This window comes from Melanerpes formicivorus, unplaced genomic scaffold (assembly GCF_026170545.1).
Source record: "Melanerpes formicivorus ecotype bairdi unplaced genomic scaffold, bMelFor1.0.p_v2 SCAF_69, whole genome shotgun sequence".
Taxonomy (NCBI): domain Eukaryota; kingdom Metazoa; phylum Chordata; class Aves; order Piciformes; family Picidae; genus Melanerpes; species Melanerpes formicivorus.
This window is the reverse complement of record NW_027142421.1, coordinates 2,742,107-2,767,093: the sequence shown is the minus strand read 5'-3', so window position 1 is coordinate 2,767,093 and position 24,987 is coordinate 2,742,107. Positions and strand designations below refer to the sequence as shown.

The 24,987-nt window shown below is 39.8% G+C and overlaps 1 protein-coding gene across 1 annotated transcript in view; it reads left to right on the top strand.

Moving 5' to 3' along the window:
* The window catches only part of EXOC2 (exocyst complex component 2), a 116,361-nt gene that overhangs the window by 58,645 nt on the left and 32,729 nt on the right, over positions 1-24,987 (top strand). The window contains exons 13-23 of the mRNA XM_068163033.1: positions 603-727; positions 4,482-4,550; positions 5,259-5,416; positions 5,745-5,866; positions 9,930-9,991; positions 13,302-13,382; positions 14,340-14,399; positions 14,832-14,893; positions 15,747-15,813; positions 17,743-17,859; positions 20,769-20,910. Coding sequence (XP_068019134.1) covers positions 603-727; positions 4,482-4,550; positions 5,259-5,416; positions 5,745-5,866; positions 9,930-9,991; positions 13,302-13,382; positions 14,340-14,399; positions 14,832-14,893; positions 15,747-15,813; positions 17,743-17,859; positions 20,769-20,910 — 1,065 coding nt within the window. The remainder of the gene's footprint in view (positions 1-602; positions 728-4,481; positions 4,551-5,258; positions 5,417-5,744; positions 5,867-9,929; positions 9,992-13,301; positions 13,383-14,339; positions 14,400-14,831; positions 14,894-15,746; positions 15,814-17,742; positions 17,860-20,768; positions 20,911-24,987) is intronic.

Here is a 24,987-nt window from a genome sequence, read left to right as displayed (position 1 = left end):
CTTTCAGTATCTGAAGGGGGCCTCCAGGAGAGCTGGAGAGGGACTTTTCATAAACACATGTATTGACAGGAGGAGACATCATGGTTTCCAACTGGAAGAAGCTTGATTTAGATTAGACATTAGGAAGAAACTCTTCCCTATGAGAGTGATGAGATACAGGAACAGGTTGCCCAGAGAAGTGGAGGCTCCAAGCCTGGAAGTGTTCAAAGCCAGGTTGGATGGGGCCTTGAGTAACCTGGTCTAGTAGGAGGGGTGCTTACCCATTGCAGTGGGCTTTGAACTACAGGATCTTTAATGTCCCTTCCAATCCAAATAATCTTATGATTCTATGAGTCTTTCAAGAGCACATAATGAGAAATAATGAGAATTGGACATCCTTGTGTTGCCACAGTGTGTCTTCACATGCAAGCCAATAAAATTGTGGTGCAGTTTGAGGCTGAATATTGGTATTTCAAAATATAAAGTGCACAGACTCTTCAGAAATATATGTGTACCAAATAATTATACTACTGTCACCTTTGTCTTTTCTCAGCCCAAAGCCTTGCTGGTACTGTCAGTACCAGTTTTTCATTTTGCTTTTTGATTCCCTCTCTCTGTCGTAGCCTGGCGGTATAAAGCTCCTCAGCAAGTTGTCTTTGTGGAAAAGTTGACAAAGCTTGTTGTGAGTCAGCTGCCCAACTTCTGGAAGCTCTGGATTTCTTATGTGAATGGAAGTTTATTCAGTGAGGTATGGATTCTTTTGGATAAATGGCTTTTAAGTAACAAAGCTCCACAATGATTATGTTTGAAGTCTTACAGTTCACTAAAAGAAGTGAGTCAGAGAAATTTATAAAAGAACATACATTCTCAGCGTAGATATTAGAGAGATGCTGCCTTGACTTGTCTTGCAATTCTAACCTATATAAGCAAGTTTTCTTTTTAAAGGAATAGAAGGACACAGTGGAGTCACTTAGAATTCTGCCAGTGATGTGTGCGTTTCAGAGGCTGGAGTCAATAGATGTGTAGTTTCACCTCTTACTTGTGTCTAGCCAGCCAGCTGCTCTTCTTTGGTCATCTGAAGATCTAGCAGATTGATGGATAGAGATACGTAGAAGACAAAATCATACAGGATAAAAAATAAGGTTTCTTTTCTTTGGGAGAGGAGTACTCACTTCTCAAGTGTTAATTATTTGTAAGTGAGGATAGGTTCAAGACCAGAGTCCAAAATGACCAAGCACTGGGTGGTAGACACAGACATACTACAGTGAGTCAGTGAAGGTTACCAGCTCTGTGTCCTTCTCAGTTTTTACAGATTATATAAATATCATCTTGCTATTCCAAGAAGCAGAAATAAAAAGTATGATTCACGTCATGTGCTGGTTTTATATGCACCAAATTAACTACTTTTGAAAGGTTACATAATTTGGTATGGATACTATAAAGCCCACCATCAAAATCTTTGCTAGAGAAATAGATTAGCTTTGGAATTTCTCTTGTTGCTAAAATTTGGTCACAGAATTACATTGTTTTACACAGTTCACCTCTGCTTCTCAATCCATGTTGTTCCTTCTCCAGAGTGAGAATGATACTGATGGCATATATCCAAGGAGCAGGTCTGACATAAATACATGGTTGAAGGTTTGTGGAAGGCAGTTCTCTGTTCTGTCTACAGATGATGAGGCTTTAATTCATCCCTCGTCTGCAGAGCTGCCACTGGGAAGTCCCACTGACTGCAGTTTGGGCCACTCATTCTGGGTCCTAAAGAAGTCTTGAGGACAAGATCTGTGAAAAGATGTAGAGATAGTTGGAATAACACAGAGCAGGTGGGAGATAAGCAGGCTTTTGAACATGCATTTTTATTATCATCTTCTATATTGAACCGAAAAGTTTGTGCATCTAAAACTTCCTTTTAACTGTGGCAGTATCATTTAATTTATTGACATTGTTTTCATCCTGTCATGCTTAGAGGGTCCTGCTGTGCTTAAAACCTTAAGTCATCACAGCTACAATATCCCACCTCAGAATCTTTCCTGAAGCAGAACTGCAGCCATAGATATCTGCTGTTCATTGCAGCCTTAGAAAATAAAACAAAAAATCTCAAGAAAAGGATATTTGGAACTTATTTTGTCATTTTCTCTATCTAAAGAATTAATTTTTCATGTGGTTGTTCTATTTATTGACACTGTCTGTAGATAAATATAATGCCTTGATATCATGATCCTAATAGAAATATACATTACACTTGATGTAATTAATTCCCTTGATGAATTAAACATTATAGCTGCAGTGAAATAGATTCAGTTTGTGATCCTCATTTGACATCGTAATGTCAAAAGGAAGATGTGACACTCATAATGCTCAGTGAAGGAAGGAGAATCAAAAGTAAACCTTAGTGCTGGTGACTTTCACAAAAATAATTGATTTCATAAGGGAAATGACAACCTTTATATTTGACAACAGTGCCATTGGAACTGGGACTTTACTATGCTGCTGTTTTCTCTGAGTACAATAAAAAAGAAAGGAAGTTCTAGAGAAACTGAGACTTGAACTGTCAACAAGGTTGAGAAATTCTGCTGATGAAAATGACTGCAAGTGGAAAAAGCAATAATTTTATGACATCTGGACAAAACTTTGTTTCCATATATTTAACACAAAAAAAAAAAAGGAGGAGGTAGTTTCCTGTTAGTCTTTAAGGCTCATCTGGTCTTCCTTTGTTGGGACGTGTTCTGAGTTCTGAGCTTGTGAGGAATTAATCACCCATACACTTTTTTTTTTGGTTGTTATGGAAGCCCCCCAAGTTCTTGGGCAAAGAGGAGGGATAATGTCCTCAGTACATTTTCTGCTCTGCATGCCACAGTCCACTGAGAATGAGTGGACAAAGGGGTGGCATGAACTTGGAAACTCCTTCTGGAGCACCTAAGGATATCTGTCACCCTGTCACATTCAGGATTTAAGGTTTATCTATATTTCACTATCAGAAACCATTCAGATTTTAATTGTCCATGAAATGTCTTTGCTATGTTGCTCACTATTTATTATCATTCAGGAAGCAAGGTGATGGCTGAAGAGTTTTACAATCCCTGGACCATGGTACAGAGGATCATTTCAGTTAGTTCATCCAAGTTTTCATGGCCTTTAAAAGTGTGGAAAGAAAATTCCTGCACATGAATTTCAAGATATATTTTCAGTTTGTAGGCTTTAGAGAGGTGTTTAGTGCTTCTTAGTTCTGAAAGGTTCACTTTATGCCCTAAAATATTGTCAGTTAAAGACTTACATGGTATTTTCAACAGTTTAAAAAGCTGAGTTCTTTGAATCACTCGAGGGGAGGTCACATACATGGGGAGTAACCGTTGGTCTTACCACAAGATAGTTTTGGTCTGTCTGTGCACGAAAGGTTTAAGATTAGGTTTCAGCAAAACCACTAAGAAAAAAAAAATATATCAAAGATCTGTGAAATCTTGTTCTTTAATCCATCTGTAAAACAGTGTGGATTTTGAGTTGCTGCCTGTGGTTTAAAGGAATGCAACTCATTTTCTGTTCAAGGCATTAGAAGAGTAGATATTAGATGCAGCAATAACTTCATTGTTGTTCTTGCCTGAAACTGTGTAATTCATAGCTTTTTAAGTACAAGAGTTTCATAGCTATGTATTTCCTAACAGTTAAGCAGTTTTATTTTTCTCTCTCTTCAAATTATTTTACCTTAAAATTCTGTGATGCTTTAGCAAAAGAAGGAAGTTAAAACACAGAGCATTTCAAGTTAGTGACTTGAAAGCAAAGTGATCTGAGAGCGCTCTTATCATGGTGTTGCTCCTCATGTCCAGTAGATGTTGCTGTACATGCAGGAACAAGGAGATAATCTCACTATGAAGTTCTACATCAGCACTTAACTCAGTATTTGAAATCACTTTTTCAGTACAATTTTTGGTATTCTCAGTAGGCTCCACAGAAAGCTAGACCTACAAACAGGAAGGCCATTAGTCAAACCATGTTTTTCTTCAACTGTAACTGTCTCATGCAATGTGTTCCTGGGTTTGCAAAGAAGTGGCCTGTCCATGAAGATGCTTCTGCTCTTGCAAAGTGTCTTTAACATAATCAGTTGAATTAGTTGCCCTTCTCTGGGCAGCTTTCATGTTGATAAAATAAGAGTTTCTTCACTATAAACTCGATGCACAGTTGGACTGTATATGGTATTGCTCTTGCTAACACTGCAGTGGAAGAACTTTCACCTCATGAAGTTTGTACTCTTAGAGCTACTCTTATCCTTGTTTCTGTCTTAAATACACATAGCTCCTCAGAATTAAACATTTTTTGCACTGACCTGCAGGAATTAATAGTTTATTGGTATATTTAGTCCTTACTTATTTAGGCACCATGAGTTAGTGTGTGTAATCGCATCAAAACTCGTTGGTTTTCATTTCTTCACTTTCAAACCCCCTTTTTCACAATAACTTTAGCGGTAGTTATGACATACTTACACTTTTCAATGTTCTCATTTTCACAAGACTGCTGAAAAGTCTGGCCAAATGGAAAGATCAAAGAAGAATGCAAGGCAAAGACAAAATGATTTCAAGGTAAATTTTGTGGGGGTAACTTTTATTTCCTTCAGTTGTGCTCCATAGCAAGTTACTTTACTTTGACCACCTTGAATACCAGATATCTTAAATCATCCTTGTGCCCTTATACCTTCTTCTTCTCCTCTTACTACATGTGGGGCTATGTATATATTATCCACTTCAGAATACAGAATTAACCAGGTTGGAAAAGACCTTTGAGATCATCAAGTCCAACCTATCACCCAACACCATCTAATCAACTAAACCATGACACCAAGCACCTCATCCAGACCCTTCAACAGCTTCTCTGCATATGCCCTTCTCTGGACCTGCTCCAGCCCCTCAATGTCCTTCTTGGAGTGAGGGACTCAAAACGACCCAGGATTCAATATGTGGCCTCAACAGGACCCATTACAGGCCATGGTCCTGATGTCACACTGTTGATAATCCAGGGCAGGACACTTGTGGCCTTCTTGGCCACCTGAGCACATTGCCGGCCCATGTTCATAGGCTGTTAACCAGCATCCCCAAGGTACCCAACCAGTGGATATTAGAGGGAGTGGAGGTGAGATCATGCAATCTGGGGAAGAGTAGGTTACTTGGGACCACAGCCCATCCAAGCCACCTAACTCTGTGTATAGCAAGTGCATGGCTACTTGAGCACAGCAACAGAGCTTTTCACTTTTTTTTTCTTTCCTTTTAACTTTCCCCCTTCTTCTGATGCAGAAAATGATTCAGGAAGTGATGCACTCTCTAGTGAAACTTATCCGTGGAGCTTTGCTTCCATTCAGCCTCAGAGAAGGAGAATCAAGAGAGTATGGTGGCTGGGAGATGAAATCAGAACTTTCTGGCCAGTGGCTAACACATGTTGTCCAGACAGTGAGGTAAATGCGTCTGTGGAATGCCTGTATGCTTTCAGACAAATTGTTTGTTGCACTATATACCCTGAGTAGTCATTCAAAAATAGGATTACAAAACAAAATTACTTATAGGGGAGTTAGGATTCTATGTCCAGGAGTAATTAATAAACCTGTATTTTCCAGTTTCTGAGTTAAGTATTTAATCTTATCTGAATGGGATAATCAGTTCTCAAAGATAAACTGAGCTAGCATATTCACATACACAAAAAATGTCCAAAAAAGATCAATAAAATTTTATCAGCTTAAAAACACTGTAGATTCACACTTCAGTCTAGGTTTATTTGCTTTCCAGGCTTAGTTCTGAGTCTCTTACTGCACTTGAGATACCCAATGATATGCTTCAGATCATCCAGGATCTTATTTTGGACCTCCGTGTGCGTTGCATCATGGTGACCTTACAACACACAGCTGAAGGTAAGAGAAAGCTGCAGGTCTCTTTGCTTAGGGTTATTTTTACACTTTTTTCCCCTGTGATGATGCCAAAACATGTTCTGGAAGGTAAACATATTTGTTAGATGTTATAATGGCAGCAGACTCCTGAGTTCTATGATATCTCACAGGACTTAATCAAGTATTTCACTTTCTGGACAGAAATGTGTTATGAGTCATCTCATCCCCTAGTCTAATGGATACAGGAGTTTAGATCTGTTTCCTTTGCACTGAGACAGTTGCTTTATCTCCTCATTCATCTCTCCCATATTGGAAATACAATGCATTTGCTTTTTTGAGTTCTGCCCTCCTTAGCTTTTCTTCAGTTAGTACAGTTGACATCAATTATATACTTTGTTTTTTAGTTGGTAGATGAAAACATTTATTTTGTTTAATTATGAGCTGAGGCTGGTCCTATTGGACTGACTTCCCTCTGTCTAGTTGATTCTTCAGATGTCCTGTCTGCCTCAAAGGAAGAATCTAACTCCAAACCAGTTTGCTGACTCTTTCCTTACCAAATCTCTGAGCTTTCCACCTAAACTTCTCCAGTTCAGTCCAAAGAGCTCTGATACATTATTAATGATGAAGGTCTCAGCAAAAAAGTCTGCTGTCCTACTACTTTTTCCTACTCATCACATCGTTGTGATAGCCCAGTGTAATGTTCAGATCCAGACTGTCCTGGTGGCTGGCCACAAACAGTCTATGGAAGAGAAACTCCTGTAGTAGTCCATGCCTTAGGTTTTGATACAAGCAGATTTACCACCTGTGAATGATTTGCAATTTGGCCTGAATGTCTTTGTTCATACTTTTCTGTTTTGGATTGGGATGTCACAGAATCATAGAAGTAGGGGTTGGAAGGGACCTCAAAAGATCATCTAGTTCAACCCCCCTGCCAGAGCAGGATCACCTATACCAGATCACACAGGTACACTTCCAGGTGGATTTTGAATATTTCTGGAGAGGGAGACTCCACAACCTCCCTGGGTAGCCTGTTCTACTGTTCCATCACCCTCACAGTGAATTTTTTTTTTCTCATGTTTCCATGGAACTTCCTGTGCCTCCACTTCTACCCATTGCCCCTTGTCCTGCTATTGGGCATCGCTAAGAACCTGGCTCCATCCTCTTGGCATTCACCCTTTATATATTTATAAACATGAATGAGATCACCCCTTAGTCTCTTTCCCCAAGCTAAAGAGCCCCAGCTCCCTCAGTCTCTCCTTGTAAGGAATATGTTCCACTCCCTTAACCATTTTGGTGGCTCTGTGCTGTACTCTTTCAAGCAGTTCCCTGTTCTTCTTGAACTGAGCAGCCCAGAACTGGACACAATATTCCAGATGTGGCCTCACCAGGGCAGAGTAGAGGGGAAGGAGAACATATCTCGACCAACTGATCGCACCCCAGAATGTCATTGACCTTCTTAGACACAAGAGCACATTGCTCCTTTAAGATGCCAGTATGTTATGTTGACTGGATATCATCTCTCCCTTTCATCTACCTGATAACAGCAGCCTCCTTTGCTGCTTCCATCCTCTCTCACTGAAGCAGTTCCATGTTCTGACTGTAGCATCTAACAGGAAAAGAGCAGAGAACCTGCCTGTATGATGACTCCCATTTCATGTTGTCGCAGTGTGTGCCTCATTTATTTCCTAGCTTAAGCAAAAGTACCTGTGTTGAATATGTGTGGATAGTTTTTCTGGACATGGCCACATAAATTTGGCCCTTGGAGAAACTGTTCTTTTTAGGGGACCAATGAAAGAATGGATATTCTCATGAATCTCAGATGTAGTTATATCTGTAACATATAAGTCAAAAAGGCTCCTCCTGCAGATGAATCTTGCTTCTAGAATCTCTCTGAAGTATCTTGGCGTATGCTGTTGACAGAAAGTTCAAATCTCATCTCTTGCTGCATGTTGTAAGTTGGTAAAGGCCTTCAGATCAACCAAAACTCTTGATAAAGTCCTGTATCATTAGCTAAATCATTAGATTTAGAGAGTAAATCTGCCCACACACAGAGGGGGTTTTTTGTTATGATAAACACCTTGAGGAGCAGTTTGTGTTCTTTCCATCTCATATGTGATCACTGATCAGAAAGGTCACAAAAGCCAGATTAAGTGAATGCTAGACTAGAGAGGGAGTTTACATCGATGCATGAGACTGGAATTGGGTAAGCTGTGAAATACGAGAAAGTAATTTGTTTCTTTTGTATTGATACTAGCTCAGAAAGTAATGCAAAAGTGAGCAGCCACAAAAACATGTCATGGCTGATCAGCACAATCTAAACCCTGCTCGACTATTGGTTAAGTGGTTTAGTAAATAGGGAAACGAACAGAATGATTCTGAGCAATCCCTGAATACCTTCTATCCTCACCAAGTCTATATTTCCATGAGATGTAGAATTGCAGGATATGACACCATAACCAGGCTAATTAAAGCACCAAGATAGTGAAGATACATTCCAGCACACATTAGTTATCTTCTTTCTTGAATTTTGGGAAGAGATAGAATAGAGTAGAGTAGAGTAGAGTAGAGTTAGCTAGGATGGAAGAGACCTTTGAGATCATCAAGTCCAACCTATCATCCAACATTATCTAATCAACTAAACCATGGCACCCAGCACCCCATCCAGTCTCCTCCTAAACACCTCCAGTGATGGTGACTCCACCACCTCCCTGGGCAGCCCATTCCAATGGCCAATCACTTTTTCCATGAAGAACTCCTTTCTAACATGCAGCCTAAACCTGAAAATTGCTCATTGAAAAGGGAGCTTCATGATGTTCATACAGTTATGATGAGCACTTTGTGTGAAAAGCTATGTCAAAACCCCTCCAAACTGCACACAGTTTATCTTTATTCTAAGATGATTAAGCCCACAAGAAAGCAATGATGCATAATGCATGTGTCCATAGAGGAATTCTGTTTACAGCACATGAGCTTTGTGTTGACATCCTGCCGTAGAATCACAGAATCATTCAGGCTGGAAAACACCTTTAAGATGATGGAACCCAACACTACCAAGTCCATTGCTCAACTGTGTGCCTCAGCACCACATCTGCAGGGCTTTTTAATCCCTCCAGGAATGGGGACTCTGCCATTGCCCTGGACAGTCTGTTCCAGGGCTTGACAACACTTTTAGGGAAGAAATTGTTCCTTGTGTGCAACCTAAACCACCTCCCAGCATAACTTGAGGCTGTTTCTCCTTGTCCTATCACTTCTTCCTTGGGAGGAAAGAGTAACTCACATCTTGTTCCAGCCTCTTTTCTAGTAGTTGTAGAAAGCCAGAAGGTCTCCCTTCAGCCTTCTTTTCCCCAGATTTAACAGTCCCAGGTCCCTCAACTGCACCTCAAAAACTTCTCTAGACTCTTCACCACCTTTTTTTTCCCCCAGTCTCTGCACCTGCTCCAGCAATTCAAAGTCCTTCTTGTAGTGAGGGACCCAAAACCGAACACTGCGCTTCTCTTACCGTCGATTGACACCTTCTGGGTAGCAGAAGAAACTGTTTTGCTTATGCCTTCAGGTGTTTTTGAAAACAGTCCAGCACCAGGATCCTTGACACCCAGTGGGCATTCTGTGCCTCTTTTATAGCTATTAAATACAAATGACATGCTGTCCTTCCTGTCTTTACTAAAATGTTAAGCTTTATTTCTCTTTTTTCCCATTTTGAATTAAGAGATGAAGTATAATCGACCAGCAACCTGGCTTCTTAAGTGCAGTATTTTATGTTGTGGTGAAAAAGTTACCAAATACAAACAAACCCCAAGCCTTCACAATATTCCTTTTAGTTTTAAGCTTTCCAGTAAAAGTTGTGCTTCATGCATGTATCACTGGTCTGCTTCTCTACGTGGTGTCACCAGCATACCCTACGTGAGTTCCACTTTGAGTCATTTGAGAATGCTGAAAGCTTTGAAGCTTTTAGTGCTAGTTGCTTGTGTGCCTACTCATTGCAGTCCCAGTGTCTGTGGTTTATCTTTTCAAGTTCAAATCATTTTTAATAATGAAAATTAGTGTATTTTCCCTGCCCCCACCCCTTCTCTCTTGCTCTCTCTTGCAGATATAAAGAGGTTAGCTGAAAAAGAAGACTGGGTAGTTGACAATGAAGGTTTGACATCGTTGGTGGGTATACTTCTGGGTCTTATAGGTGCTTTCTTTTGCAAGTGTAATGAAACTGGTTTCTATATTCTCCAAAAACTGAATTACTTTGGACTTTGTCTGGTATTTGTCTATACTGGTGTCTCTAGTTCTATTAAAATATGAAAATACAGGAAGATGGAAAACCGCAAAACTGTTTGTTTGAATGGTTACCAGTAGCTCTCCTAACAGATCCCATCACAAAACACAAAATTGGAGTCTTTTTCTTTTCTTCCTTTGACAAAGTTTTTATTTGTACTTCTTAAACTCTTCTTTCTGAAGTAACTTACAGTGTTAATGGCACTACTGAGCAGCAACATCTTCAAAGCTGCAAAACGGGGAGAAAAAGAAAGAGCCTAACTAAAAGTTTGGCAGCTTTGTGCCGTGTATTGAGAGAGGAAAATTCCTAAGAACTGGGTGTCTGTTAGGGACATGGTTTAGTGCTGGAGGTGACAGTGCTGGTTTAACAGCTGGCCTTGTTGATCTTGGAATATCTTTTTCAACCTTAATGATTCCTTCATCAAAGTATGTAGCATGGCTTTCTACCTTAAGTAGGATTATTTCAGTCTAAGTACTGCTGACCTCCAGCATGATTTTGCTGGTATAAGAATAACTTTCATTATTAAGCACCTTATTGTAGGGATGGTTTACCGAAGTAAATAATTGCTGAGGTCACAAGTTCAGCTGACATCAAAACACTTCATAATGTAGTGGGCACACTACCATGGAATTGGTCTGTAGCTGTGTAAATAGGTCACTTACACCTTATAATGAGAAATTGAACTGAAAAGCTACTAATTTAGGAGAATGCCTACACACAAGCAACAAATGCCTTGAAACCAAATTCAGATAAATTAGTGAGATGCTTTCTGGAACTAAACAGTAATGAGTAATGCCTAAAACACAGCACCTCGTAGGTGTGACTTAAAAACAATCAGCGAAAGCAGAAGGGGCCCTGTGGGAGGGAGAGTTGCTTTGTGTGTATTATCTAAGAGATTGCTCCACAAACTTTCTTAGTTTTTCTTATTTGCATCTAAAAATATGTGTTCAAAGTTGAGTAGGAGGGCATTAGGCAATCACAATATACACACTGTAGGAAGGAGTGTTTTAGGGCTGGTAGTAGTATTACATCCAGATTTACACTTCTGGTCTTGGTTTCAGTTGCTGCTGACTTGGGCAAGTCCCTTAACTCTTGTGCTCTTCATTCATCTGAAACTGGAAGGAGGAGGAAGAATCTTCCACCAAAGCTTTGTTTCCTTATGGGTTTGCTGTATCTTAACCCATCTTTGTTTAAAAACTTAGCTTAAGTCATGGCTGGGTTTGTTTTGTATTTTGAAATCACCCACAAATTCCTTGGGTTCGGCACTTCCCTAGATAGCTAGATGCCAAATTTTAGTAGTGGCATTTCGCTCTGTTTTGTCATGGTAGAGTTATTTATCCACTAAAGCAGACTTCATTTTGATTGTGGTGTTAGCAGAAATCTGGGGACATTTTAGGCTTAAGGTAGAAGCTGTATTTGAAGTTGTAAGAAATGCTGGTTCATAACCCCTTTAGCATTTATACTCCAGGTAGAAAAGTAAGACACAGAGCCACCTTTCCTCAGTTTCACAACATAACATATCTGAATAGCTTTCTTCTCCTAAACTATGAAGATTGCTTCCATGTAATGTGGAAGCAAAAAATGAAGGGAGCACTTTACTACTCTTCATTTTCTTTTAAGCCAGCCCCAAAATAATAAATACAGATTGTTTTAGTAGCTTTTTTCATGATTTTCAGCTTGCCGTGTAGGCATCACTTCCATGATCCACCTCCACACCAGCTCTGACATAACTGAAGTCACTCTGAGCCTGAAGTTGGTGATGTGCCATGAGCTATCTGCTGGATGAGGAGCAGGTTTACATGGTTTAGAAGTGTGGGGGGGGGGTGTCCACGTCTTTGACCTGAACCCAGTAGGGTATTGTCGCCCTTCCCCAGAGCAGTGACATCTTGCTGTTTTGTGTTGCCCCGTACAGCAGCTTCCTGCCCAATGCCAGTAGGCAGGCTCACTAACAAAAAGGTGTGACTTGCCAGGCAAGAGAGAAAGACAAGGAAAAACTGACTAATGACTTGTTAATGAACTCCTTTGCACTTTCGGGGTGAAATTGATGCATGCATCAAGAAATTCATACTTCAGATTTTGAAACCTGAAGGTAAAGAAGGCCCCAAACCCCAGTGGGGTTTTTTCCTTCATGTAAAAACAGTTTAAATCCATTTTTCCTATAAATCTTTTGCTGAAATCAAGTGCAGAAGCATAATGTCACATTCTGTCCCAACTTAGACCAAAGAAGGGAGGAGAGAGGGTGTCACTGGCATCATCTATAATTTAATTGTCAATATATGTCACCACAAAGAAGCAATAAAAATGCTTCATGACCATTTTAGAGGAGGCTCTTTGGTGTAGAAGTTTCTCATTCAAATAACAAAAACATACATAGAAGAATATAATTGTTTAAGCTGGAAAAGACCTTTAAGATCATTGAGTCCAACCATTAACCCAGCACTACCCAGTCCACCACTAAACCATGTCCCCCTGCACCACATCTACATGGCTTTTAGATCCCTCCAGAGATAATGAATCACCCACTGTCCTGGGCAGCCTTTTCCAGGGCTTTGCAACCCTTTCAGTGAAGAAATTTTTCCTCATGCCCAGCCTAAACCTCCCCTGGGGGAATTTCAGACCATTTGCTCTTGCCCTGGTTCCCTGGGAGAGAATACCAACCCCCACCTTGTTCCAGACAACTTTCAAGGATTAGTAGAGAGCAGCTTCCTTTCCTCCAGACTGAACACCCTCAGTTCCCTCAGCTGCTTCTCTGAAGGCTTGTCCTCTAGACCCTTCACTATCTTAGTTGCCTTTCTCTAGATGCACTCCAGCACTTCAATGTCCTTGTAGTGAGGGGCCCAAAAGGGAACCCAGTATTCAAGGTGTAGCCTCACCAGTGCCCTGCACTGGGGGATGATCTCCACCCTGGTCCTGCTGGTCACACTATTCCTGATACAAGCCAGATGCTGTTGGCCTTCTTGTCTATCTGAGCACACACTGGATGCATTCAGTTATGGTGAATGTTCTGCAGTGAAGTACAAAAGCACAATCAGAACAAAAGGGTCCTGTGGTAATTTATAAATTGTGATTGTTGTGGGTTTTTTTCCTTCTTTGGGCTTATATGGAAATGAAGATCTTACCATGTGGCCTAAAAGCTTTTATATTTGTGGTTAGCACACCTTTGTCTCTGAAGCTCATAAGTGATTTGCTTTTCAGCCATCCCAGTTTGAACAGTGCATTATTCGTTCCCTGCAATCTCTGAAAACTGTGCTGGACTGCAAACCTGGAGAAGCCAGTGTAAGTTAGGAGCTCTGCTTCTGTTTTTTTTCTCTTCATGTAAATTACTGTTGGGTTTCAGAACAAGAGCTTTCAGAGGATGATCCAGGGCTCTAACTTGCCTCTTCATTTTTTCCATGTACACTTTTCCCACTGCTGCTAGCTTTTAAAACTCTGATTGTGTTTCCTTTGTTAGGAGTAGCTGTGTGTCTGGGGCAGGTTGGACCTGCCATTGAATCTTTAAAAAAGCTATTAATGTGATTTTGAGGTAGCACTAGTTGTTTCTTTATTTACATGGGAAACAAAAAACAAAAAGAGGAAGGGGGAATATTCCTAGGGGTTACTCTTTCAGTGTTGCACCCAACTGGTTGTGAAACTTGAATTTTGCCCTTTTTTCTTCTGTAAACTTTATTCTAAATCAGGATTCCAAATTGTCCCCTTCCCCTTAGAACCTTGAGGCCCTGGTTGATTGTGGTACTGATATTTTCTTCAGGTTTCAGTGATCTAAGGGAGTTTGACACTTTTGTAGAGTCCCTCAGGCCCCTCCTGGATTACTTCTCTCTCCTCCCTTAATTTTAATGCCTAGCTTGTCTGGATTCTGAAATAAACATCATTCAAAAGACTCTGCTGCATGTGGCAAATCCTTCTGATTATGGTGCAAAGATCTTTGAGAACTTCCTGAGAGCTTTTGCTGCAATTCCATTAGCCATCAATGATACATATCATCTGCTAGGGTCTAGAAGGTCTCCCTTTTCTGTGTGGTATTTCTTCACGGTTTTCAAGCTGTTTATTCAGACCTGTATTCTCTCTAATCATTTCTTGGTGAGGAAAAACTGAAGTTGATTCCTGAAAGAACACTGTGTCCCAGCAGCCATTCCCATAATTGTGTCACCTCTTCAGGGATAGGTTAGTCATCCATTCCTTGACAATAAGGCCACATGAAGCTGGCCTGCTGAAATAATGTGCTTGCATCCTCAGGTTTTCCAGCAACAGAGAACACAGGAGGACGTGTGCCAGTTGAGCATTGGGATCATGCAGGTAACTCAAGTGCTTTGAAGTATGAAATTGTGAACACAAGCAACCACCACACATGTGCTCTGTGCTGTGCCCACCAAGCTAAAGATACCACAAGTTGGTGGCTGTCATTCCTCTGATTCACTGTGGGATACTGATACGTGCTTGACTCTACTTAGAGCTTGCTATCTGAATCTGGTGATATCAAACCCTCAGAGGGCAAATGACATATTCAAGTATTTTCACTCATTGTGACTGGTCAGAGGTTGAGAGACACTCCCATGTAAAACAGAAAATGTGCATTCAAAAGATGTAACTAGAATTACTGAACTGAGGTAAGGTTTAAGATGAAAAAGGTGTTGAGGACTGTTCTGCTTCTGTTGACTGTAGTTAAAAGGAAATATAAGGATTTTGTTCAGTTTTGGCAGTAAATTTAGATCTTTCTTTGTTTTCTAGGTCTTTATAGACTGTGTGGAGCAACTGAGCACCAAACCTGATGGTGACATAGATACAGCACAGTAAGTAAATAGGACCTGAAGTAGTAGTAGTGCTCTGAAATGGTGGGTGTAAGTCCCAGATGTCAGTGGTGGTGTAATTTTATTCCTCCTGCTGTTTCATATTTGTTGTGAATACTTTTGCCTCTGGTTAGTGATGCTTTGAAATAAGAGCAGATACTTCTAATGCCAAAGAATTTGAGCACCAGCATGTAATATTATGTAAGCTAATGAATATGGTGCCATTTTATTCCATGACAGGAGCTGATTTTGACATGACCATACATGGAATGAGTTGTCCCTAAGTAATGTCCAGTCATGGAATAGCAGCCCTTGCCTTTCTTCTCTTCTATTTTTTACTTACTCTGTTGGTATTTCAGCTAAATTCGTGGAAGTTTATGTGATATTTGATCATGATACACTTGTTTTAGAGACCAAGCCATGTCAGAGTAGCCTGAATTGCCAAGAGCACCTAGCATTCATTTGTGAAAAGGAAGAGACTTGGCAAATATTGGTACCCACAGTATGCATTAGGATAGAGCACATTAACTGTGTTCCTAATGCCCTCTTCCTTTTACTATTTGGATGACTCTGGCTGGAGAGGTGTATAAATAAAATAGGATATCTGGCAAACCAGGGAAATTATAGAAAATTAAAATGTTTTCAGCAAGAAAGGTCTGTAGATGGAATAGTGCTATCTGTCCACAGGCCTCATGCAGACTTTGTGGACACCTTGTCAAAACAAAGCCTTGTGGACTGCTTTATTTTGTGCGAGTGGGCTTGAAGCCAGATTCCATTCCAGCTGTTCCATTTGAATCCACCATGTATCCAGTAAGCCAAAGCACTATACTACTCACTTTTTAAACCCTATTCCTAGTCTTTCAGTTGATGTTTCGTCTCCAGACATGTTTGGGAGCATTCATGAAGACTCAAGTTTCTCTTCAGTAAGTTTGGCTTCTCTTTCTAGCAGCTGCTGCGAAACTCGGTGTTTCTCAAAGTTGCAGGAACGTGATCCTACTTTTAATTCAGTGTTTCAGGATTATGTTTTCCTTTCTTAAAGTGCAGCTCTGTATTTTAGAGGCATTTCCTAGATACATATGCATTTAAACATTAAGAAAATATAAGGGCATAAGGCTTGAAAAGCATTGCTTGTTTATGATATCCTAGTATATATCTTAAGGTAACTAATATAAGAAACCAATCCCTCCTCATGCTTGAATAGATCATGGAAATCAGTGAAAGCAGGACTGACTATGGATTTATCACCTTGTTTGAAATTAAAAGAACTGGTCTGATATTAGTTACTTCTAAAAACCCATGGAGATGCATATATTCAGTAGCTTACATTTTCCACAGAAAATTACTAAGAATACATATTTGTTTGGCTTCTTTTGCTTTGGTTTCCTTTATTAGGAAACAGGGAAAAAAGGGTTCATGTTCTTGATACTTTGACTTTAGTTAATGTACTTTCTTCTAGTCCAGTAGCCAATATAAAAAATGTAGTTAATGTATCTGTTCCCTGCAAGAAATCTCTTAGGAAGTTAATATTTCATACCACAGGTTCGAAATGTTGTCCAAGGCCCAGCTTTGTCCCATTTACAAGAGCAATAAACATTCCTGTTACAATGAGTGCCAAATCAGGCCATGTTTCTGGATTGCAGACTGTCCTAATTAGTTCTTTATATAGTTTTAGTCTTGCAACACATAGATCCTGATATTAATTGCTGACAAATAACTTTCTGTGGCTATTGCTTCTTCCCACATGTCATAGGTATGAACATTTAAATGAAAGAGAAATCAACAATTTTAGGCAATGTTTGGTTTCCATGGCACTGTATTATTTTCTTTTCTGTAAATCCCAGAACATTTTATATTCTCTTTCCTGACTGAGTGATGATAGCAAAGAATGTGCGTGGCCAGAGTAAGATTTGTCACTGTACCTTTAAAATTCCCTGGGTTTTGATAGTCTATAACCAAGTGAGTGTGATTTAAAGCAGTATGCAACTGCAAATCTCAGTGCTAGTCATCAGACTACTGGGATAAAACCTGTCAGGGGTTCTCCTGGCTCTGAAAACCAACACCTTTTTTCATCACATATGCACTAGTATGATGAATTCATTGGCAAATGAATCTAAGGTAGAAAAATACCTTCCCACTGAAAGAAGGATTGGGGAAGAAGGAAGACCAAATCCATTTAAACAGTAGTTGTGAATTGTCTGGTTATTTGTCTCGTTGAGAACTAGAGTTTGTTGCACCAAAGTCTGGTGTCTCAACTTCAGAATACATTTGACCTTCCTATCATTGAAAAATCACTGAAGAACAGAGATGTGTTATAAATGCCTAGTTATTTTATTTTTTTTTTATATTAACTGCTGAAATTATGTTTTGTACTTCTGAACCCTTCTAGAACATTCAGGTATTATGTAATGAATGAGTATATTCATTCAGGACCCGTTTGGCTTCCCTGGTTTTAGCCAGCTTCAAGTGAAGGTGAAGATGACCTTCAGTTGATTTGATTGATGGTCATAATTCGTAGCAAATTTCTTGAAACAAAGTAAAGGCCAGAAAGAGCTTCCTGAAAAGCTGTCCAAAACTGATTTTAGTGGAGAAGTCTTAACCACAGTTCTGTATTAGTCATCCAGTGAATGCTCCAGATCCTGCAAGACAAAGCATTCATGTTTCAACTGCCTTGCCTGAAATCATCACATTCACTCAGTTCTTGGGGGTTTTATTGACAAAAATCTCTCTAAACTCTACTTTATCAGCATGTTTATCACACAGAGAGTGAAGCACTGTATTTACAGTATTGGTTATGCTGCTACTTCTGTTTTTCTAACTGTTACACTCTTTCTTCTCTTCAAACACATTTTTAGGAGCAGAGGCTTTTAATTGCACTCAGTAACTGTCGTTACCTGGAGCGTCACACCTTCCTAAATATAGCTGAGCACTTTGAGAAGCATGGCTTTCAGGGGGTTGAAAAAATAATTCAAGTAAGTGGTGAGAGAGCACTGGAATGTAAGATCATTGCTTGAAGGAAACAGCTTTTATTTTTTTTTTACTTCCTGTGAAAGTAAAGTGAAAGCATTCAGATGGCCAGAGGGACTCTTGGGTGAGCCTCCTACAAATGAGTGGGGCTCCAAGCATCAACTGGAAACAACAGTGACATGGTTGTGTGCATTCCTATCAGGCTTGAATAGCTGGTACAGAGAATGTGACCTCTTCTTCAGGGCTTCAGTGGCAAAGCTTATCAGATTTCTTAGTAAGGCAGCTTAATGTCACTGTTTTCTCTTAATGCAGAGAATAAGATTGATATCTCAGAAATACACTTGATAAATATTTTCATCTGGTAATCAGCCTTACTGATAGCTGTTGTTCATAAACTAGTTCAAGGATTTTTGTTGTATTTTGGGTTGGTTTTGTGTTTTTTTTTCTTGCAAAGAATGAAAATGTCAAAGTGGGTGTCAGTAGCTGTCTCATTTTCCTGTCTTTTTGTAAAGATTAATCACTTTTTTTATGAGAAATGTTATGGCTTAATCTTTAGCTAGTTTATTTCCAGAAACACTTGTTGGTTGGAAGTAAAATGTTATCTTTTCCAGTACACAGTATGGTATTTCCTTCCAACTGATGTTCAGAACATCCTTAACACCCTTCTGCCTGAGCATTGTTTGAATTTCTGTGGCTGAAGTAATTTTGATTAGCATTTAAACAGGGCTGATATGAGTTGCATGGTTAGCACAGTTCAAAAATTGCTCTGGATATCGTCCTTTGCTTCTGAGACAACAGAGAATTGATCTGGGTGCAGTTGGGCTTGTTTAGATAAGCAAGTAAGACATCTGTTACGTATATATTCAACTCTGGTATGGTCACATCACAAGTGTTACCTTTTAAAGTTTGTAAGTGACAAAATTCCAATGTTGATGTTGCAGGTTAATTGCAAATCTGTGTTAACCCCTTGAAAATGCTGCCTGGAGCAGTCAGGCGTGGTAGCTGGGAGGATTTGGGGTAATTAAATCATCTTAAGAGGGCAAATTTTGAACACTTCACTTATTTGAAGGGAAGGTTAGAAGCTTACAGAGGTTTAGAGGTTTGGTTGATTTCTTTTTTTATATTTTTTTTAATCCCCCCCCCCCCATCTTTTTGTTCTGTCACAGAATCACAGAACAGTCTGGTTTGGAAGGGACCTAAAAGATCAGAGGAGGGCCACAAAAATGATCAGGGGATTGGAACACCTGTGCTACAAGGACAGGCTGAGGGAGCTAGGGTTGTTCAGAATGGAGAAGAGAAGGCCCTGGGGAGACCTAGTAATGACCTGCCAGTACCTGAAAGGGACCTGCAAAAAGGATGGAGAGAGACTGTTTACAAGGGCCTGCAGTGACAGGACTGGGGGGCAATGACTTCAAACTAGTAGATTTAGAATGCATGTTAGGAACAAGTTATTTACCATGAGGGTAGTGGAGCACTGGAACAGGTTGCCCAGGGAGGTGGTTGGGGCCCCATCAAGGTGAGGCTCAACAGGGCTCTGGGCAGCCTGATGTAGTTGAGGATGCCCTGCTTACTCCAGAGGGAGTTGGACTAGACAACCTTTGGAGGGTCTTTCCAACCCAAACATTTCTATGATTCTATGATCATTTAGTTCCAATCCCTCCCACCTAAACTTCTCTAAGCCTGGAAGTATTCAAAGTAAGTTTGTGTGAGGCATTGAGCAACCTCGTCTAGTAGGTGTCCCTGCCCATGGCAGTGAGATTGAAACTAAATGGTCTGAAAGGTCCTTTCCAAGCCAAACCACTCAATTAGAATAGAATAAACCAGGTTGGAAGAGACCTTCAAGATCATCGTGTCCAACCTATCATCCAACACCACCTAATCAACTAAACCATGCAACCAAGCACCGTATTAAGTCTCCTCCTAAACACCTTCAATGATGGTGACCCCACCACCTCCCCGGGCAGCCCATTCCAATGGGCAATCACTCTCTCTGTGTAGAATTTCTTCCTAACATCCAGTCTGAACCTCCCCTGGTGCAGCTTGAGACTGTGTCCCCTTGAACTACGAAGTATAGAGCAGACAGTGAGAAATTGTGATATTACAATTGGTAGATCTTAGATTTTATATGAAAATCTTCATATTAAGATGAAAACTATTATGGGCATCTTTCAAAGCATTGACAGAGTTCAGTTCTTTACTTGGTGCAAGCTCAAGACCTGCTGACACACAGGAAAAGATGCTGTTAGAAATTGAATGACCTACCTGCTCTGGCACTCCTTGTGCTTCTTCCAAAAATGCCTGTTCCTGAGCACAATCAGAAAAACACAACCCAAAAAACAACTTATACTCTGTAGAGTGTAGAAATAATGTGGAATTTCCTAAGTTTTTATATATGTGATTTTGAAGTGAAATCATAGTATCATAGTATCAGTCAGGGTTGGAAGGGACCACAAGGATCATCTAGTTCCAACCCCCCTGCCATGGGCAGGGACACCCCACACTACATCAGCCTGGCCAGAGCCTCATCCAGCCTGGGTTTAAACACCTCCAGGGATGGGGCTTCAACCACCTCCCTGGACAACCCATTCCAGGGCTTCACCACTCTCATGGTGAAAAACTTCCTCCTCATGTCCAGTCTGAATCTCCCCACCTCCAGCTTCATTCCATTCCCCCTAGTCCTATCACTACCTGATATCCTGAGAATTCCCTCCCCAGCCTTCTTGTAGGCCCCCTTCAGATACTGGAAGGCCACAATTCGGTCACCTCAGAGCCTTCCCTGCTCCAGACTGAACAGCCCCAACGCAATTGCTGCTCTTCACCAAAAATTAAAGACGACATGAAGTAATTTTTTGGGGATGTGATTCAATTCTTGTAGTTACTGGCTATTTATTGTGTTATCTTTTTGGTCTTTTAGGTTAGTATGGAATCCCTGAAAGAGCTGGATCAAAGACTGTTTGAAATGTACATTGAATTCAAGGCAGATCCGATCGTTGGGTCATTAGAACCTGGCATTTATGCAGGATACTTTGATTGGAAAGATTGTCTCGTTCCAGCAGGTAAATATCTGCTTATTAAACTCTCAAATTATTTTAACAGTGATTGATAGGAGCTAAAATATACTGTACAATTAAAAACTTTTTTCCAGGACATGTGTTCAACTTTTGACAAGTCCTCATTAAAAGTTCTTTCTCACAGGCTTTACTTAATTTCTAAATAATTTTTCAAATGCCCCCAGGTGATTAAGGCAGCTTTTATCATTGATAATATCTTTAATACTTGTTTTTTGTGATTATTTTGCTTCATTGCTTATACATAATAGGAGGTATTCTAAAAGACATCTTCGCTGTTTGCTTATGAGATTCATTGGGATTGTTTGGGATTTTTTTTTTTCTCCCCCAGTGAATCTGGCTACTTTTGTAATAGATGTAATTACAGTTCTGAAAAGTAACATGATGAGAAAATGAGTGTTGTAAGAGTAGTTCAGCAAAGAACATTCAACCCTGGGAGAAGGGCAGCTATAAAGTATTTAAGATGACTGAGGTGTTAGTCATTATTTAGACGCTCTAAGTAAGCATAATGTGAATGAGTTTTTCAATGATGAATACTGTGCACATCAGAACATTCAGGTCCTTTTGACTATCTAATTTGTCATATCTAAAACTAATCCTTTAGCATGTGAATGCCTGGTTAATACCAAGTATACATCAGTCACAGTAACATAAAACATGGCATTTTGAAGGGGATCTTGTCTTAATTTGGGGTAAATCAGTGATTGACATGACAACATGTACTGCATTGATTGCTTCTTAGAATTGGATATTGCAAAATTATATATAATTCACGAGGAAATGGAAGAATGAGAAGAACTGTAATAAAGGAACAGTTCCAAAGAATAAATCGGAGAAAAATCAAGCACCTTGAATTTTGAGCAAGCTTTGACAAGTACCTAATATTGGAACAAAACTTTAAATATTAAGTATTTTTCTGTTCTGTCAGCATGGTTGTGATAGGGAGAAAAGGCAATCCTCCACCACACAAACCACAGCTAACTCAAAGAATAACTCAGAGAAAAATCAAGCAGCTTGAATTTTGAGCAAGCTTTGACAAATACTTAATATTGGAACAAAACTTTAAATATGAAGTATTTTGCTGTTCTGTCAGCATGGTAAAAGCCTGTGCTCTGCTCACTTGGCCAACTGTCCTGTGGTAATCAGCTATTTACTTAGACATACCTTTCTTTGTTACTCTTAAACAGAAGGAAGGACAAATTGTTTGCATGGGGCAGATTTTAATTTAGCCTGTGTGCCAAAACTTTTATTGTTCAGCTTTTCAACATAACTGCCCTTTGCAATATGAAAGTTCTGAATGTCAGACAGAACTTGAGCACAATGAAATTAAGCATTTGCCCCTTGATTTTGATCTGAGGTGTTAGAAGGCATCATTATTCACTTAATTAGGTTTATTGTTAATAAATAACTTTCATTTACATTTCAATTTTGATGTTGAGTTCTGAGTCTTTACAATAAAGACTTCAATTTTAATATGCAGCAACAATGAAATCTAGTTTGGTTTGCTTTTTCTTGTTTGAAACTGGTCTAATTTAATCTACATTATTAGCAGAATTAAGAGAGATGAAAGGAATAATGGGAAACAGAACGCTAATCAGTTGCCAAGTATGTTTTTGTGTCAATCTGTTAGTTCAGCCTACAAAATGCTTTTGTGTGTGCTTGTTCATTCTTCTCTCTTTCAGCAGTAGGTTGTGTTGGATTTCAGTTCTTTTTGAAGTGCTCTGAATCTGTGTAGAAAAGATTTCTGTGTGTTGAAGTTTGGGCAGTACAAGAAAAAAGCAGAATCATAGAATAACAGTCTAGTTTGGGTTGGAAGGGATCATGGGCGTCATGCAGTTCCAAGTCTGCTGCCCTGGGCAGGGACACCTCTTGCTAGACCAGGTTGCTCAAGGCTCCACCCAGCTTGGCTTTGAACACTTCCAGGCTTGGAGCTTTCACAGCTTCTCTGGGCAGCCTGTTCCAGTGCCTTACCACCGGAACAAGTGGCGCATTATGTGGGTATTCAACCTTTTAGATGATTAATGTGAGCTTTTTCTTGCAAGTATCAAATTACTTTTAATGAAATGGTAAGTTTCATCATATTTCATTTATTTCCATATACAATGGCATAAATTTGGGACTATAGGAAGTGTGGATTTGTTTACTATGCAAAAGTGGGTGTTATTCTTCTGGGGTATTCAGCTATGGTGATTTCACCTCATAAACTATTTTTGAGCTGCAGTTGCTGTGCAGTCTGGCCAACACTCACTCAAAGCTGACAGCATCAGAGTTGTAGGGGCTAGTCTAACAAACTTAAAATACCTATCTTCTGTTTAGCTGGTTGTGTCAGATGCTGGGTTGTATTTTTTTAGTAGCATTTTAAACTTCCCATTGCATTGAAAGCTTCAGGTGATTTCACACTTCTAGCTGAAAGCTGATTGTTTGTGCTGTACAGCTATTCATTCTGTACTTGGCATAAATTGAATATCATAGAGGCAAATCTCTATTTCTTCTCATTTGGCATGTTAAGGGAGCATTGTTTGGAACATTTCAAATATATCAAATGCCACCCTTAAAGTAAAAGATTAAGCATGTCAGATCTGCTAAATCAGATTCGATACACTTGTCAAATCTCTTATCTGTTATTTGTCTAATTTAAAAAATCTAGTAAAAAACATGTGATGGCAACAGCCTGATGAAAAGGGACTCAACAGTTAAAAATGAACTCTCAAAAGGTATATTTAATTTGTAGTTACACAGTGACATACTTGTCAACCCTAACTTTTCTTCTCTTGTTTAATTTGGGGCAGCAGCACCCTGCTTACATGCAAGATGACAAGTACATTTACATCTTAAAACCATCTGGATATAGTAGAAATCTTTTTTATTATTATTATTATTGAGATATAGGCAATTACTTTCTGACTGAAACACACAAAATAGTTTGGTTTCAGATCTCTGTAAGCCTTTAGATTTATTCTAACGCTCCAAATGTCTGGCTTCAGAATTATCTTGCTCTAGGTATAGATAATTTTGAACTCCCAACAGATCTGAAACTGTTGATGCCCTATGTTTAGGAATTGTCTGTGTCTTATCATAGAATCACAGACTTGTTTGGGTTGGAAGGGACCTTTAAAGGTCATCTACTCCAACACCCTTGCAGTCAGCAGGGACATACTTAGCTATAGCAGGTTGCTCAGAACCCCATCCAACCTGACCTAGAATGATTCCAGGGATGAAGCATCTACTGCCTCTTTGAGTGACCAGGGCCAGAGTCTCACTAGCCTCAGTGTAAGTGGTTTCTTTCTTCTATTTACTCTAAATCCCCCACTGTTAGTGTAAACCCATCACCCCTTGTCCTGTCACAAAAGGCCTTGCCAAAATGTCTGTCCCTATCTTTCTTATCAGTCCCTTTAAGTACTGAAAAGCCACAATGAGGTCTCCCTGGAGCTCTTCTTCTCCAGGCTAACTCTGGCTTGGCCTATTATGGCCTTCCAGTATCTTAAGGGGGCCTGTAAGAAAGCTGGTGAGAGACTTTTTAGGGTGTTGGGTGATGATAGGACTAGGGGGAATGGAACAAAAATAGAAATGGGTAGATTCAGCTTGGATGTTAGAAAGAAGTTCTTCACCATGAGGGTGGTGAGACACTGGAACAGGTTGCCCAGGGAGGTGGTAGAAGCCCCCCATCCCTGGAGGTTTTGAAGGCCAGGCTGGATGTGGCTCTGAGCAATCTTGATGTAGTGTGAGGTGTCCCTGCCCATGGCAGGGGGTTTGGAACTAGATGATCCTTGAGGTCCCTTACAGCCCTAACAATTCTCTGATTCTGTTATGCTTAAGGAAGGCCAGATTCTGCTATTTTACTGCAGGGCTGTGACATGCTAGTTAGTCTTTGTATGTGAACAGGAAGAAAACAACGGTGCTCTCGCCAGTTCTATTGCATGTGAGAAATAGATGCTATAATATTAAGGGAGAAAAAATGTTCTGTGTTGGCAAATAAAGCTGCTAAAGGACTCATATCTATGTCAAATTATAAAGGATTAGAGTGTGTGGTATTTAAATGGGAACTCCCAGGTTACAATTTCACTC